The 16,695-nt window shown below is 46.3% G+C and overlaps 1 protein-coding gene across 1 annotated transcript in view; it reads right to left on the bottom strand.

Annotated features, from left to right (window-relative positions):
- Positions 1–16,695, bottom strand: part of LOC133132639 (pleckstrin homology-like domain family B member 2) — a 47,236-nt gene that overhangs the window by 5,137 nt on the left and 25,404 nt on the right. Inside the window, exons 9-19 of the mRNA XM_061248208.1 lie at positions 15,175–15,318; positions 13,874–14,011; positions 13,215–13,343; positions 11,054–11,209; positions 10,418–10,528; positions 9,740–9,829; positions 9,184–9,327; positions 7,659–7,758; positions 4,474–4,678; positions 2,317–2,407; positions 596–742 (exon numbers count right to left, since the gene is read on the bottom strand). Coding sequence (XP_061104192.1) covers positions 596–742; positions 2,317–2,407; positions 4,474–4,678; positions 7,659–7,758; positions 9,184–9,327; positions 9,740–9,829; positions 10,418–10,528; positions 11,054–11,209; positions 13,215–13,343; positions 13,874–14,011; positions 15,175–15,318 — 1,455 coding nt within the window. The remainder of the gene's footprint in view (positions 1–595; positions 743–2,316; positions 2,408–4,473; positions 4,679–7,658; positions 7,759–9,183; positions 9,328–9,739; positions 9,830–10,417; positions 10,529–11,053; positions 11,210–13,214; positions 13,344–13,873; positions 14,012–15,174; positions 15,319–16,695) is intronic.

The raw sequence follows: 16,695 nt of genomic DNA on the forward strand, positions 1-16,695 counted from the left end.
TGCGTTTGTATTTCCACACTCTCTTTTGCCCATTTCTTGTACTTCTCAGCAGTCTTTGGTAGACATTGCGCTAGCTTTGAGAGAACTTACACGCACAAGGTTAACACAAAGACATGGAGTGAAATGTGAGCGTCTATTTTTTTTTTACCCCATTATATTCTCATCTCGCTTAATCCATGAAGAGTTTAAAGACTTCAACTTTTTGTACTTCCCAGTCACATTACAAAAGTGGATTAAGAATCTGTCTTCTGGAAAATATATCACTGTTGCCCAAAAGCAGATTATATAATAAGGAATATGAATTTAATGGCCATTAAACTCATCTTGCTTTTCCTCCCTACTCCTAACTGACCCCTCCATCTCACTCTCGCCATGTCCCATCCTATTGTTGTTTGTTGTTGTATATACTTTATTTTATTGTCTACATTTTTGTATAGTGTCTTTTAATAAGTGTACAGTGTCTGTCCCTATATGTTGTTTTATGACCGCCACTTGCCACTACTGTACAGTGTCCTTGGGTGACGTGAAACTCTTTAAATAAAATGTATTATTATTATTATTATTATTATTTTCCAGAGTCAATGGGACTACTCACCTGAGCTCTCTGTTTCTCGCGGAGCTTGACTTCTCTCTCGATGAGTTTCTGCCTCCTGCTGGTCTCCTCCTGCAGACGTTTCTCCAAGTCCTCCCGGCGCCTCCTCTCCTCCTCCAGGGCTTGCCTGCGCACTTCCATCTCGCGCTCCTGCAGGGGGCGCCACACAGAGGGGAGGCAGGGACATTTACATTTTTACATTTTTTGTCATTTGGCAGACGCTTTTAATCTAAAGCGACTTACAAGTGTAAGGTTAAAAGCATCAAATCTATAACTTTAAAATACGCATGAAGGGCTGTTCTAAACGAAACGTAATTTTTTACATTTTTTTAGAGTTAGACAAAAGGGATAGAGTATAGTATAGTAAGGTATAGTCTGAAAAGGTGTGCTTTTAGTCTGCATTGAAATAGGGGGAGGGATTCTGCTGTCCTGGTAGTGGTAGGTAAGTCATTCCACCACTGAGGAACCAGAACGGAAAACAGCGTAGATACGTTAATATACTCTCAATCAAACCCACATATACATGCACATAAACACGCAGTAAATGATGATTCGGTAACGTTTTATTTTAAAACCCATCAATTACCTAGTAAGTAGGTACCAACAAACGGGGTGTAAAACATATCTGCAAAGTACTTACATATGGAAATTACTGACTTTGTTTCATCGTACTTACCACAGAAATCAGTCAGTTACCAAATAATTACAGATGTAGCCGTGTATTTACCCAGAAAATACCAAGCTATTAATGGGCTGTAAGATAAAACGTTACCAAATATTCAAGACTGCCCACACAAAAATACACACATAACAAAAATACACATATGCAAGCACATGTGCATAAGCATTTTCGGTAAAAGACGCCAGACACATAAGTGAGAGACTTAAGCAAGAATCAAGCCCATGATGTTACTATACACTCACTGAGCACTTTATTAGGAGCGCCTGTACACCTACTTATTCATGTGGTTACCTAATCAGCCAATTGTGTGGCAGCAGTGCAGTGCATTTAATCATGTAGATACGGGTCAGGAGCTTCAGTTAATGTTCACATCAGCCATCAGAATTCGGAAAAAAGGGATCCAAGTGATTTTGACCGTGGCATGGTTGGTGCCAGACAAGCTGATTTGAGTATTTCAGTAACTACTGATCTCCTGAGGTTCACACACAACAGTCTCTAGCGTTTACTCAGAATGGTGCGAAAAACAGAAAACACCCAGTGAACAGCAGTTCTTTGGACGGAAACGGAGGTCAACAGAGAAGGGCCAGTCTGGTTGAAGCTGACAGGAAGGTGACAGCAATGGAAATAACCACACATTACAACAGTGGTATGCAGAAGAGCATCTCTGAACACACAACCCATTAAACCTAAGTGGGAAAAAAAAAAAGTCCACTAAAAAATAAATACCTAATAAAGCGCTCAGTGAGTGTATATGGCACTACGTGAGACAGGCACGCTGGGTGACCCCAGCTGAAACAGAGGTCAGACACACAGCTCTTCTGTGGTCGCACTGTTTTACTTCCCAGTCGTGACAGAGAAAGCAATCAGGCATCAATAGCAACAATGACTAAAACACATTAACATTAACACATTTAAGAAAACAGATAATAACCAGGTCTGTGTTTTGAGATTTGAAAAAGGTGAAGTGAATTTGATGGACTCCACAGACTGATGTAAGCGTGGTTCTGGCAGGCCCGGGTGTGTGCGCGGTCCGGTTCGGTACCCGATGCTCCAGGAGCCGGTGCTTCTCGGCCTGGGCCTCCCTCAGCAGCCGCTCCATCTCCTCCATCTTGACCATGGTGGACATGCTGGCACTGTTCGGGGCCCCAGAGACAGGAAAGTGTGTCAGAGGGACAGACGGCGTTTATTATCCTCCAGCATGCAGTGCACTGCGTGGGCGAGCCCTCTCCTCTCCTCTCCTCTCCTCTCCTCTCCTCTAGAAGAGACCAAAACACCTCCCCGGCATTTCCTCTGCAAGTTTACTCCAAAACCATCCCCCCCAAAAAAATGGGAAAAGTGCGAGTCCCATGGAGCTCTGTGCCTGATGGCACTCCAAGAAACACTGAGCCTCCCGCCAGACTCCCGTCGCTGAGCCCAAGCACCGAGCCAAAAACAGGATCAGGATTTTATTTCAGCTTCAAAAGAAATGAGGTCTTTTTTTTTTTTTTCGTGTCCAGATCCAAACAGGATGCTTCCAATTACCCCTCCCCCCACTGTCCACATACAGTCTTGCGCCCACTCGCTATGGAAAGACCCAGGCTTTTCTATCTGAATATCAAAATTTATGTTGAGCTGTGGACACTATGATGTAAATCTATGCGAGTGTGTGTGTGTGTGTGTGTGTGTGTGTGTGTGTGTGTGTGCCTGAACTTGTGAGGGAACTATGCATGTGTGAGCATATGCATTCGTAGTGTATCGCATATGCATGTATAATATTGCATGGGTTGCATGAACAATCAGTGCTTCCAAAGGGGATGGGTGGCTACAGGGGGTAAAAGAAAAGGCATTTGCAGCGCTGAAATACCAAGAACTCAAAGACCCAAAAAGAAAATAAATTGCTACTCACTCTAGCTCTCCCTCTACCTGAAACCTGATCTCTCCCTCCAAACTGCAGACCCGATTCCACTCGCATTAGCTCCCACAGACTTGGAACGGAATTGCTGCTCATTCCGCCGTCTAGCCTGTCGGGTAACCAGCCTCTCGGGTGCTCCATCACTTAATAATCAAACACCAAATTCTTGAGACCCTTAGTGAAATAAAAACAAATCTAGAAATAGATTTTGAATAATACATAATTAAATTCAGCTGAAAATCCTGGCGGACAGGCAGTAGGTGGCACTGCAAGAGCTTCAGAGTGCTGAGAACTCCAGCTTACAAACCCATTTAAGGCAAGAAGTTGGCCCCAGAAATCCCGCCTTATTGCCAGGAAAGAAAACCTAGTCATATTTGTGCTAAATATTCTGCCTCTGAACCATCAAATATGGCTTACAGACATTGCCTGCACAGTCCACAATACTGGGAGAAAAGTCTTCAATTCTACACCCACTGCGACGAGCTTTTTTAGAACGCGAGCGTGTTGCTGTAGCGCGCTGAATGAATGGAACTGTTAAAATGAGTAACGTTGACAGACAATGGACACGCACATCACTTTTCCTTTCATATGACGAGACCGAGGGCTGACCGATACCCTGTGAAACGCATTAACCGCCCCTCCCCCCCTACAACTGGGCCAAAGGATCCTCTCCTTGGCCCCCAGGTCAGTGGTGTCACCTTTCCCCCTCCTGACGGGCCTCACGGCTCAGCTCTCCACCGAGCCACAGCATCCTGCTGTGAGGCCCAGAGCAGCTCTATCTCACCACAAACAAACACGACCAGATCAGCGGCCCTGCAGTATCTCTCCCAAGAATATCACCCCACAGTAAAGTCCCTTTTCTTACACAATAACAGAATTACCACAGACAGGCATATAATACTGAACTTCTCAGCTCGATTCAATACAATTAGCAGAGAAGGGTGCACTCAAGTCTCTCATTAGAGTACCACAACTACGGTCGGAATAACAGGTCTTAGCACAACGTAATTAGCACAGACAGGAAAGCCTCCCCCACCGTTGAACACAATCACCACAGGCTGAATCATTGTTTTCACTATTAGTGCTATCAGCACATTTAGTGAGTCAACATTGCTCTCCCACTAGAAGACCAAGACCACTAGCACAGACTTCAGTCGAAAGCAGACGCATGGTTTCTGAGGTGAGATACGAATTCTACATACATACAAAATAATCTTTAATTTAAATGGAATGGCCCTATGAATACTATAATGCATGGGACTGCTATAGTAGTCCACAGAATACAAACTTCAGGGCCCCGGCGCTTACCTGGAGACATTGTCCGGAGAGCAGGCGGAGATGCTGGTCTCCATGCTGTCGGAGCTGTCCATGCTCAGGGTGTCGAAGGCGTGCCCATTATCCCGGCAGAGCAGCGAATCCAGGTAGACGTTGGACTCGGAGACAGTCCGGCTGCTCAGCTCACTCAGTCTCTGCCTCTGCCTGAGCTCCTCAGTCAGGTAGAGCGGGGTGTAGCCTGCAGGGCGAAGAAAGGAAATAAGAACGAGAGAACGAATAAGGGAAGAGGTCAGGAGAAACGTCCCTTGCTACCAGACATCCTGGGTCACAGGCGTAAAGGGCAACAGAACCAACCGAAAAAAACGTTCACCTGACCGTGAAGCTATGCGATCAGCTTCTCAGTCTCCATATCCTCCTGTCACATACAGAAACCAAGAGACCGGGTCCTGTTCATTCAATTCCAGCCCCGGCCACTACCATGTCATACCCGGTCATAAAGAGTAGTTCCAGTCACCAAACAACGCTTTTCAATCAAAGCCCCATCCCTGCTACGAATACCCCAAACGGAGAACCCTATCCCCGGTCAGAATGCACCGGAATTACGACCCTCCTGTCGGCCAGAAGGTTCCAGAACGAGAGCCCTATCCCCGTTTAGTGCGGTTCTGTGCGTCGGAATGGGTGAGGGTGAGGGTTCTCCCCCAGCCCAGCCTCAGACAGGAACTCAGATACCATCAGACTATGTGGGCCAGAGTACCCGCCCCTCTGATGATCCCCCCCCCCCCCCCGAGACTCCCTGAAATGACATCTCACAATAAGAGAAATGACACATTACAAACTGCAATACCACTCATAAAAACCCTACTAAGTCTACTAATCGCCCAATACACCTTTGCCTTCCACACATGTATTCACACCACCGCTACGCAATTAATTACACTACAGCTGCTGCAGTTTCAAACGTCAGAGGAATGATACTATCCCCCCTCGCCTCCACACAATTAGAGAGGAATGCTGAACTCCTCCAGTCTCCGGGGGAATCGTAATCTTTTTTCGACCGGTTTCACACAGACTGTCTGACAAGCCTAACCACAGTCGAGCCAAACTCCTACTGCCTTCAAAGGGCACTGCAGACGTTGTGCTCAATCAGGTATCATCTCTCCAGGCTCCTCCGAAGACATCGGGTAGCTCTTAGGTGTCTCGTCTTATTGAGCTCTGTAGTTATTGTACACATACAGCCACTCCCTTGTGCACAACGCACCGTACGTTTAGCAACTGGGGTGGCTAAAGCACATCAAAGATCAGGATGAAAGTGCTTTGATCGCACTTCACAAAAGACCTTTGATGGAATGAAATCGGAGGTTGTTTGAATCACTTGAGTGATTCAGAAAACACACACACACACAAGCACACATGCAAACATATACATATGTACACACATGCACACACACACACACACACACACACAGCACAATTAAGGGACACATTTCTCGGTGAAGATAAAGCAGAAGGATCAGCCTTTGTTTGACTGGTGACCTCAGTATAAGCTCATCCAAAAGCCCTTAACATTCAACCCCCCGTGGCTCCATGCTGAACAAAGGGCACTGCCTCAAGCCTGATAGATGTCAAGCAAAATGACAAGCTTTGCCAGACTGAATGGCCGCCTGCCATCAGAAAACCTTCACACAGGTCCCTTTGGTAACCTAATATCTGGTGACTCAAGCTGGGGTTTCGGAATTTATACAAACTTGTCATTTCCTGCCACGAAACGTGGGTTCTGCCAAAGCTGGGGGGGGGGGGGGTGGGCGCTATTATTTTCAAGCTTTTGGTCTTAGTCTTAGGCCAGGCCAACAGCCAACTTTATTTATGTCTCATTTGGAATCGGCGAATAGAACTTCGCCTGTGTCATCGCCACGGCAACCAAACCAAAGGAGGAAGCACGAGCACGAAGGGGCGTGTGCACACCTTTGACAATGCCCGTGCAACCTGAAGAAACCTGGCTGACTCAAAGCCACCAACAGTGGTCAGTGACAGCTGACCGTATCCAGCTGATGACCTAGACTAGGCTACAGGGCTCTGTCTGCGTTTGTGATGCCTGGCTATACCTACCACGTATGAATTTCAAGGCAAACAAGCAAGTCTCTTGATATTCTTGCTGTGCCTTAATTATTTTGGGACACTTGTCACAGTAAATGATAACAAAAGGGCATGCCTTTTATATGCAAGTGGAATCAGAGTAAAGAAACCTTTTCCCAGTGAAATGTTGTGGGGAACAACCCAGAAAAGAAAATCTAAAAAAAAGTATCTGACAACAAACATACCGTTAAATTTGTTGAGAGAAAAATGGAGAAAATAGTTTAGGCGCAGAAAATGACAACATGAGAAAAACTGAATTCTGTCTAAAGACACACTAACTATCGATGCCGTAGCCTACAGCTCTTGTTGTTTCAGTATGAAAGTAAGTGAATAAAGTTTGAAATGAAAAGGGCAGTCATTTATGCTGTAGTTGTCGTGTCTGTGAAATTGCACCATTTCATGTCTCAGCACAGCCACTTCATTCTGCAAATACGTTTAAATGCGATGGGCATCCAGTAGGCTTAACATCAATTAAAAATGCAGGGGAAAAAGTACTTGGGCTGACGTAAAGGACTGACAAAACACAACAAAAGTATGGAAAAACAGAATGCTAGTTTGAGAGAAGAAAAAGATTAACGTCAGTCCGAATCGGTTTGGCTCATAAATCAAGATGAGAAATCATCACCAGGCCTGGGTTGGGTTGCATGATGACAGCAACAGAACCCAGACTACGTACAGAAATCCTCTCTTCAGAACGAGTGACCCAATATGTCACAATTTAAACACCGACTGCCTTGAGATTGTAAATGGTAAATGCCTGCATTTATACAGCGCATTTATTGAAAGCGCCGTACAATTGATGCTTCTCATTCACCCATTCATACTCACACTCACACACCAACGGCGTTTGGCTGCCATGCAAGGCACCAACCAGCTTGTCAGGAGCATTTAGGGGTTAGGTGTCTTGCTCAGGGACACTTGGACTCAGCCCAGTGCGGGATCGAACCGGCAACCCTCCGACTGCCAGATGACTGCTCTTACCGCCTGAGCCAATGTCGCCCGTTGTGATAAATGTGAGAGTTCAAATGCAAATAAAATAAAATAAAAAGGAAGGATGGACTCATTAAGTCCCGGTGGAGGCTCACCCTTGTGCAGGTGACGGTGGTCCAGGTCCTTGGGGGATATAGTGAGGGCACGGGGCAGTACACTTCCACAGCTGGAGCTCTGGGACAGGGGTATGTGCACCTGGGTGAAGAATACACCCATTACATTATTACATGTCATTTGGCTGACGCTTTTACCAAAGCGACTTACAGTTGATTAGACTACATTACATTACATTACGTGGCATTTAGCAGACGCTCTTATCCAGAGCGACGTACAACAAAGTGCAAATCAATCACAAGAACAAGTGCAAAAGTAGACCTGAGAGGACAGTACAGTTCCGAGTCCTAGTGTAAACATACAGAAATTCAGAACCCTTGAAGAGTACAATCAGCTTTCAATCTAGCATACCACTGTTGGCAGCTAGAATACAACAACAGCCAATAAAAACAACAATACCTAACGATAGTAACGATATCTATACATAAGTGCCATTACGGTCTAAATAGACTATATAGACTAAGCAGGAGACAATCCTCCCCTGGAGCTATGTAGGGTTAAGGTCAAGGGCCCAACGGCTGTGCAGATCTTATTGTGACTACACCGGGGATCGACCCACCGACCTTGTGGGTCACAGTTATGTACCTTAACCACTACGCTTTGAAGAACAGACATAAAAACGTCCACAAAACTATTTCTCATGTGGTGTTCGGAAGAGACTTCCTGTCAGTTTGCAAAAAAAATAACATGTGCCTGGCAGTGGAAACAGACAAGCAAAAGCTGACCAACACCACATGCATTCTTCACGGAAACGTTTTTGGGACGTGATATCCCTTCTTTTTTTTCCAACGGCCTGAAACTTCATTCTCATTCGAAAGATTCCAAAATAAATTTGTCGGTCAGACTGCAAAACTAAGGCTAGGTTGGCTACCTTTCCACTACCAGCACACTGAATGCAAATCAGTTTGTTTCATGATCCCTGGTTGTTTATGAGCTGTGATTAAGGGGGTGGGGCTGCCTTTTGTTCGGGCTTGGATGGCGGCTGTTGCAAGCTGTGACTGCATAATTAAACACATGTGACTGAAAATGGCGGCTGGCCAGCGGCACTGTAAACTGGGCAGATTTCTGCCGCAGATTTTACACAAATGACCCCACCAATCCGGGAGGGAACTTCATATTGTATTAAGAAGACTGTTTATTCTGAATTAAAACAATAGCTATCATAGGTCAGTTTTGCTGTAATACGTTTTTTTTTTTTTTTTACTAAACTAGTTTATTAACAGCTAATGTATAATATCACTTTAGAATGGGCTAAACCGGTTGAAACGGGTTTGGGAAAAGTGCCATGGCATTAGCACAATGTATTATATACAAGCAGAACTAAATCACAGATGCCAACAGCATCCGGTCACATTTTTCTGCAGGTGCGAAGGTGAAAAGTTCTCTCTGTGCTGGCCGCCGTACTGGAAGTGAATTTGCACGTCCGCGCACTGAGCTGAAATGTGGTGAAGTGAAACGGCTGAATCTTTGCGCCTCCGTTTCAGCCCCTTCTCGTCCGGCCCTTACCTTGGGGCTCATGCTGCGACCCAGGGTGGCGTTGCTGAAATGGGGCGAGGCGGAAGGCTGGATCTTCTTGCGAGGCAGCGTGTCACTGAGCTGGGACCCCTCCTCCTTCCCCGACCTCCTCCTTTCCTCCAGCGTTCGGAAGTGCTGCAGGGTAAACCAAATTAAAAGTAATCCATGTCTCTTTCTCCCTCACACATTCACTCACATACCGCACACATATCCAAAGCCCACACACTCACTCACACGACTCATGCAACCAATACAGCATGAAGAACGATCGTATCATGTGAGTGGGCCTGTAGTGTAGTGGTTAAGGTAAATGACTGGGACCTGCAAGGTCGGTGGTTCTAATCCCGGTCTAGCCACAATAAGATCCGCACAGCCGTTGGGCCCTTGAGCAAGGCCCTTAACCCTGCATTGCTCCAGGGGAGGATTGTTTCCTGCTTAGTCTAATCAACTGTACGTCGCTCTGGATAAGAGCATCTGCCTAATGCCAATAATGTAATGTAATGTAATGTAATTATCGACCTGAGCTTGTGTAAGACTGTGGTCGTACCTCTTTCATGCTGATGGGGTTGATGGGGAAGCTTTGACCCCCAGTGAGGTTTGTGTACTTCTTTTCCAGAGACTCCAGGCTCTCCTTCTCCTGCAAGGCAGAGACCTGCCCAATCAAGAAGCCTGGACATGCCTTGTGAGCCATAAAGCCCAGGGGAATGGGCTGAGGACACATGTCCCAGAGGGCCACAGGGTTTGCTGCTTTCTGTGCGTTTTAGCCCCAGTGATTTTTTAAATAAGTTAATAGCCCAGAGCAGGGGTGTCAAACTCCAGTCCTGGAGGGCCGCAGTGACAGCAGGTGTTTGTGGTTTCCTTTCAATCTGCAGCCAATTAAGGCCTTGAGAACAAGGTGTGTGGACTCTTTAGCCAATGAAAGACTTGCATCTCTCGTGCTGACGCAAACCAAATACGAGCAGACGCTGCGGCCCTCCAGGACCGGAGTTTGACACCCATGGCCTACAGAGTTCACACACTTCATTCTCAAGGCCTCAGCTGGCCTGACTGAAAGGAAAGCACAATGCCCTTCCGACATTTTCCACCCTCCAGGATGAGCGTTTAAAATCCCTGGCTTAGAGGTGTGCTTTCAGAGATGACTGTGCTGTAAACTCCATTTCCCAGCAGCGCCTGGTGTAAACTCCATTTCCCAGCAGCGCCTGGTTCAGTGTTTTTGCCCTCATACCCGTTGCAGCATCATCAGCAGGTTGCTCCTCTCCTTCAGGAAGCTGTCCTTCTCCCGCTGGCCTTGCTGGCTGATCTGGGTGGATTGTTTCTTTAGGGTCATGAGTCTCTCCTAGGGGGATAGGACAGAAGCACTGTGAGACACATGCATACAGGTGCACCTCAAAAAATCTTAATATCTAGAAAAGTATTGAGTGCATAAATGAACATACTTTTCAGAAGGTCGACATTTCTGTATCATAACCCCTGCCCTATGTAATATTCTAACATTTTGAGATACTGGATTTTTTTTAAACCAAAATATTTCACTTTACGTGTAATGAATCTAGAATATATGAAAGTTTGACTTTTTGAATTCAATTCCAGAAAAAAAACTTTTCCACGATATAATAATTTTTTTTAGATGCACCTGTACAAACACACAGGCTCAGAATGCATGCATGAAGAAAGTTTAAATGAGCTATTTTTGTTTTAAGGAACGATTGTGCTTTTGCTAATCCTTACACACACACGTACAAACACCCTACACACACCCTACACACACCCTACACACACCCTACACTGAAGAAAACACAAATACGAAGACGATAACTTATGATATACGATAACTTGTGTGGCCAGGTGGCGGTGGGGTTACCTTTCGCGTGACCGTGCTGCGCTGGTACTCGGCGATCTCCTTGAGGAGCTGCTGCATGGACGTCTCCTTCTCCTCGTCCTGGTGGCTCTCCTGCTCCAGCTGCTGGAACTCCAGATCCTCAAACCGCTTCTTCTCCACCTCCAGAGTGTCTGCGTCCTGGGGGGGGGCACATGCTTGGGTCAGACCAGGCCTGGTCCTGGTTAGACACGACCACAGACAGTGCGCTACATCATCGGCCTGCTACGATTGAAACGGTTTTGTTTATTCCGTTCAGCAATACATGGAATGCATGTAGATTTTTTTTTTCCAGCCTCACTTTAAGGATAACCATTTTTTATAATATGCACATGCAGGAATATATTGCTTGACTATAAAGAATGGACATGGGTGTAGTGTATGGGTACATTATTCTCAGCTGTAATGAGTCATTTCAGCTATAATTAATCGATTTCAGAGAATGTTTTTAAATATAAACAGTTTGACCAGTTAAGCGAGGTGAAATTGGTTGGCACAAAAACACATCAAAACACAACCAAACACACAGCAATTAAATATAGCATAGTGTACACTAAACCAGTAAGTATTGACATGATGGCTGTCAGGAACAGGGACAGCAATGAAAAACAAAGCAACTATAGGTGTAGAATCCAGAACTTCCATCTAGAATCCTTGAGCCAATCACAGATGGGAAATATCTGTGGGCGGGGCCTGGGAGGTGTGGTGGGGTGCACTGGGAAGTCAACACATAGAAACTGAACACACAATGGTTACACATTTGCTTCATCTTTGTGTACATTTCAGTTCTTTTTTTTTTTTCTTTGTGGAAACATTTTCCAAAAGCATTTGGATGAATGATAAGGCAGAGGATTAAGGGATTAAATCTCTTTCTGTGGACAATACTTATCCAAAATAAAATAAAAATACCAAAAGTTCCAATGCATATTCGGAAATATGTAATGGTGAATATATCTGCCATTGGCATTAGGAATTTAAGGAAAACACAAAAATCATTTTAAAAAATCATTTTGTGAGGGTTGATACAATGTGTTGCCAATTAATTGACTGGTGTACACTGGGCCAAACACAGACTCACAAAAAACAAAAAAAACTAAGCAACAGGGCACCAGTGAGCCACTTCACAAACACAGCAACAGGGCATTAGTGTCCCACATCACCAACACAACAACAGGGCATCACTGTGCCACATCACAAACACAACACCAGGACATTAGTGTCCCACATCACAAACACAACAACAGGACATTAGTGTCCCACATCGCAAACACAACAGCAGGGCATCACTGTGCCACATCACAAACACAACAACAGGACATTAGTGTCCCACATCGCAAACACAACAGCAGGGCATCACTGTGCCACATCACAAACACAACAACACAACACCAGGACATTAGTGTCCCACATCACAAACACAACAACAGGACATTAGTGTCCCACATCGCAAACACAACAGCAGGGCATCAGTGGGCCACATCACAAACACAACAGCAGTAACCTTTAAACCCAACTGCCGATCAGCAGAATATCTTTTCCAGGTCATGTACGTGATAGATCTGAAACGGGATAATATAGAATCACCATTTTTTCCATGATTCCCTTCGTGTAGAAAACAAAGGCATGGGTACGAAAAAATAAAGAAAGGCAGACAAAAATAAATGGTCACGTACAGTAAACAAAAAAGTACAGTACAATCAAATAATCAAATACAAAGATATTGTATTACAATACACTCCCTTAATTAATAAAAAAGTCCACTAAAGAAAGGCAGCTTGGAGTTTCTGACCCTCAGAGGATGGATTCATGGGCAGTGAAAAACAGAGGAGGAACATAGCTAGAGCCATTGACAGTATAAGTACACTTGTAGGGACAGCTACAGGAAGAGATATAAGCAACTGAAAGTATAAGCGCACAGGTAGGACGGCTACAGGAAGAGGAAGAGATTTAAGCCACAGACAGTATACGCGCACAGGTAGAACAGCTACAGGAAGAGGAAGAGATTTAAGCCACTGACAGTATACGCGCACAGGTAGGACGGCTACAGGAAGAGGAAGAGATTTAAGCGACTGACAGTATACGCGCACAGGTAGAACAGCTACAGGAAAAGGAAGAGGAAGCAGAAGAGGGGCCTGGGGCCACTGACCCTGGACAGTTGCTGCTGGAGCTGCTCCTTGAGGGCCTCGGGACAGTTGTCCAGCTGGGTCTTCTGCTCAGAGACCTGCTCTGCCAGCCTCTCTACCTTTTCCCTTTCAGCATCCAGCTGTGCTTTCTCCTACAGAGCACGGCGGACACACAGAGAACACAGACACAGGAGAGCAGACCGTTTAGTGCGAGAGCAAGCCCGGGGGCAACGGTTAGTGAGGAAGAGCAAGGAGCGGGGGGCAATGACGAGGAAGAGGAGGAAAGTAGAGAAACTCCTTCTGCGTTTCTGAACGTTAAATCCATTCTGCGTACACCCAGCCCTCAACTTCCAAATTCCAAATTCTCATAGAATCTAACACCCGCTGACCTGCAATGGGAACCATGCCTCATCGGAATACGGCAAAAAAACAAAAAACAAACCCATGCTTTCACCAACAAGCACAGCCAAGCAGTGGTGCAAAGGTCTCTTTCAGAATCCACCAGATAGAAAATACACCAAAATAGAAACTGAAGGAGACCTACGGAGTCCGACCAATGGAAGGAACTGCTCTTGGGGCCCGGGGAGCCAAAGCCGAGCCCAGCAAACAGCTGTTGCAGTGATATTGCTGCATATTGGTCTCTGTGTGGGAGGAGAAATTGGCAAATTGCAGCTATAGTGACCTGGGACTTTTTCTCTTGCACATTCTTCTCCATGTCGGTCATCCTCTCCTTCAGCTGGTCAAGGACCTCCTTCTCCTGCTGCAACTGGGCCATCTCGGCGTCCTGCTCTCCTTCCAGCAGCGCACGCTCAACCTCCATCTGGGGCGGGGAGGAAGGTTACGTCAGCATGGCAGCAATAATACGTTACGTTACGTTACTTTCATTACATGACATTTGGCAGACACTTTTCTCTAGAGCGACGTACAGTTAATTAGACTAAGCAAGAGACAATCCTCCGCCTCGCAGCAAGGAGGTCTTGGGTTCGAGTCCCGGTTGGCCGGGGCCTCTCTGTGTGGAGTTTGCATGTTCTCCCCGGGTACTCCGGTTTCCTCCCACAGTCCAAAGACATGCAGGTGAGGCTGATTGGAGAGTCTAAATTGCCCGTGGGTATGAGTGTGTGAGTGAATGGTGTGTGTGCCCTGCGATGGACTGGCGACCTGTCCAGGGTGTATTCCTGCCTTTCGCCCAATGTATGCTGGGATAGGCTCCAGCCCCCCTGCGACCCTGTTCAGGATAAGTGGGTTAGGATAATGAATGACTGAATGAATGATGAAGAGACAATCCTTCCCCTGGAGCAATGCAGGGTTAAGGGGCCTTGCTCAAGGGCCCAGCGGCTCTGCGGATCTTACTGTGGCTACACCGGGGACCCAACCACCGATCTTGTCGGGTCCCAGTCATGTAGCTTAACCACTACGCTACAGGCCGCCGCTACACACAAATCAATTCCATAAAGCAACACCGGGAAGAAGCTGGAATTAAAATACAACTTCAGTCAAGTGCGCTGGAGCCTTCAGTCAAGTGGAAGCTGCCGCAGCAGTGAGGCGCCCAGAGGGTCAGTGTGGGACTGCAGTGAGGTGCTGACGTCAGCAGGCCTGCGGTGTAAACAGTGACACACGTCGCCCTGAGTGTGGCCAGCTGGACAGCGTGATCAAAGAGGGCGGACCCGGGAGGGATTCCCAGGACTTAGCGCTCACCCTCAAAAACGAACAATGAGCGCTGCTGTTTGCCTCGCTCCAGATGTGGCAGTTCTCACCACCACACTGGCGACGGCGACAGCCCATCGTTTGTCGATGATAATTGGAGGAAATTGCACAAAATAAATTTTGACCCAATAGAGGAAGTCTAGACTAGGATGTCTTTTTTTTTTTTTTTCTGCAGAAACTTGGACTGAAAAGTACTCAGGCACCTAGCAAGAGAGGGAGGCCAATGTGGAAAACACACACACACACACACACACACACACACACACACACACACAATACCTCACGGATGGACTCCTCCATCTGGTTGTCCAGGTCTTTGATCTTTTGTTCTAGCTCCTCCATGTTGTTCAGCACCTGGATCCTTTCTTCCTCAATGCGGGAAACCTCCTGCTTCAACTGCCCATCATCCGATACTTCAGGCACCTGCGGATGACATTGGCATCATCACTCGACAAGCATCTTTAGAGGGATGGAGCAAATATATAGACTTGCTCCAGGGCTGCCCCATCCATTAGGTCATGTAGCCATGGCCCTGGCATGGTTAAGAGGCCCTCTAGTGATGTTTTTTATGTATCATTTTGATATATTTATTTTACTATTATTATTGTTTTGGGTCCAATTTCAAGATCTCATCTCAGGCCCCACAGACTTTTGACATGTAACCTTCAACTGGGCACCCAACCGTACAGTACATTATACACCCATGAAGGCCTAACATTTTCACACTGCATAATTCTCATGCATTTGTACTCAGCAGAAATGCATGATGCAATATTACATAATATTATACATTATGTCCACACAGCACAAAACACTACATGCCTAACATACATCCCAATAGCCCATTCACATGGAACATATCGAATTCCTCAATGCGCATATCTAATGTACATCAATACTGCACGTTCTCCTAGCACAAATCCAATGAACCAGCGTACATCTAACCTTAATTACACACTGCAGATGGAGAATGTCTGTCCACACACCACACACAGCATCACACTGAATCTGCTTTCACTCCAGACAAATAATCAGCTGATTTATGAGAATTTTAAAGGCAGACGTTTAGTTACTCTTCAGGCAACTGTGAAGTGAACTCATTGATGCATTAGCGTCAGGTCCTTGGAATGCAGACGCTATGGGTGGGGGTGGGGCAGCCTGGACACTGCCACAGATCTTATAAACACCGTGGGAGACGGAGGCTCACAATGGCCTCCTCTTTACAGACGGCACAAGCGAGAGAAGTTTACGACCCACTCACTGTGAAACATTGATTCAGTCTGCAATAACTAGCATGAATCATTCTCAAGGCTAGTGATGGACAGAAAGGCTTGAGCAGCCCTAGTAGAGAGGTCTGTAAAACTGCTGCCCAGCTCAACTGAAGTACTGCCTGGAGGCATTTCCGCATTCACACACATGCGCGCTTGCTCACTCACACACACGGTCACACACGGTCACACACACACAGACACAGACACACACACAGACACGGTCACACACACAGACACAGTCACATACCCACAGACGCACACGCACACACACTCGGTCACACGGGCACACACACTCGGTCACACGGTCACACACACGCACAGTCACAGTCACACAGACACAGTCACAGTCACATACACAGTCACACACACAGACAGACGCACATGCACACACACACGGTCACATGGTCTCACACACACAGACATGGTCACACACACAGACACGGTCACACACAGACACGGTCACACACACACACAGACAGACAGACAGACACAGTCACACACACAGTCACACACACACGGTAACATACAC

The sequence above is a fragment of the Conger conger genome, chromosome 7, assembly GCF_963514075.1.
Source record: "Conger conger chromosome 7, fConCon1.1, whole genome shotgun sequence".
Taxonomy (NCBI): domain Eukaryota; kingdom Metazoa; phylum Chordata; class Actinopteri; order Anguilliformes; family Congridae; genus Conger; species Conger conger.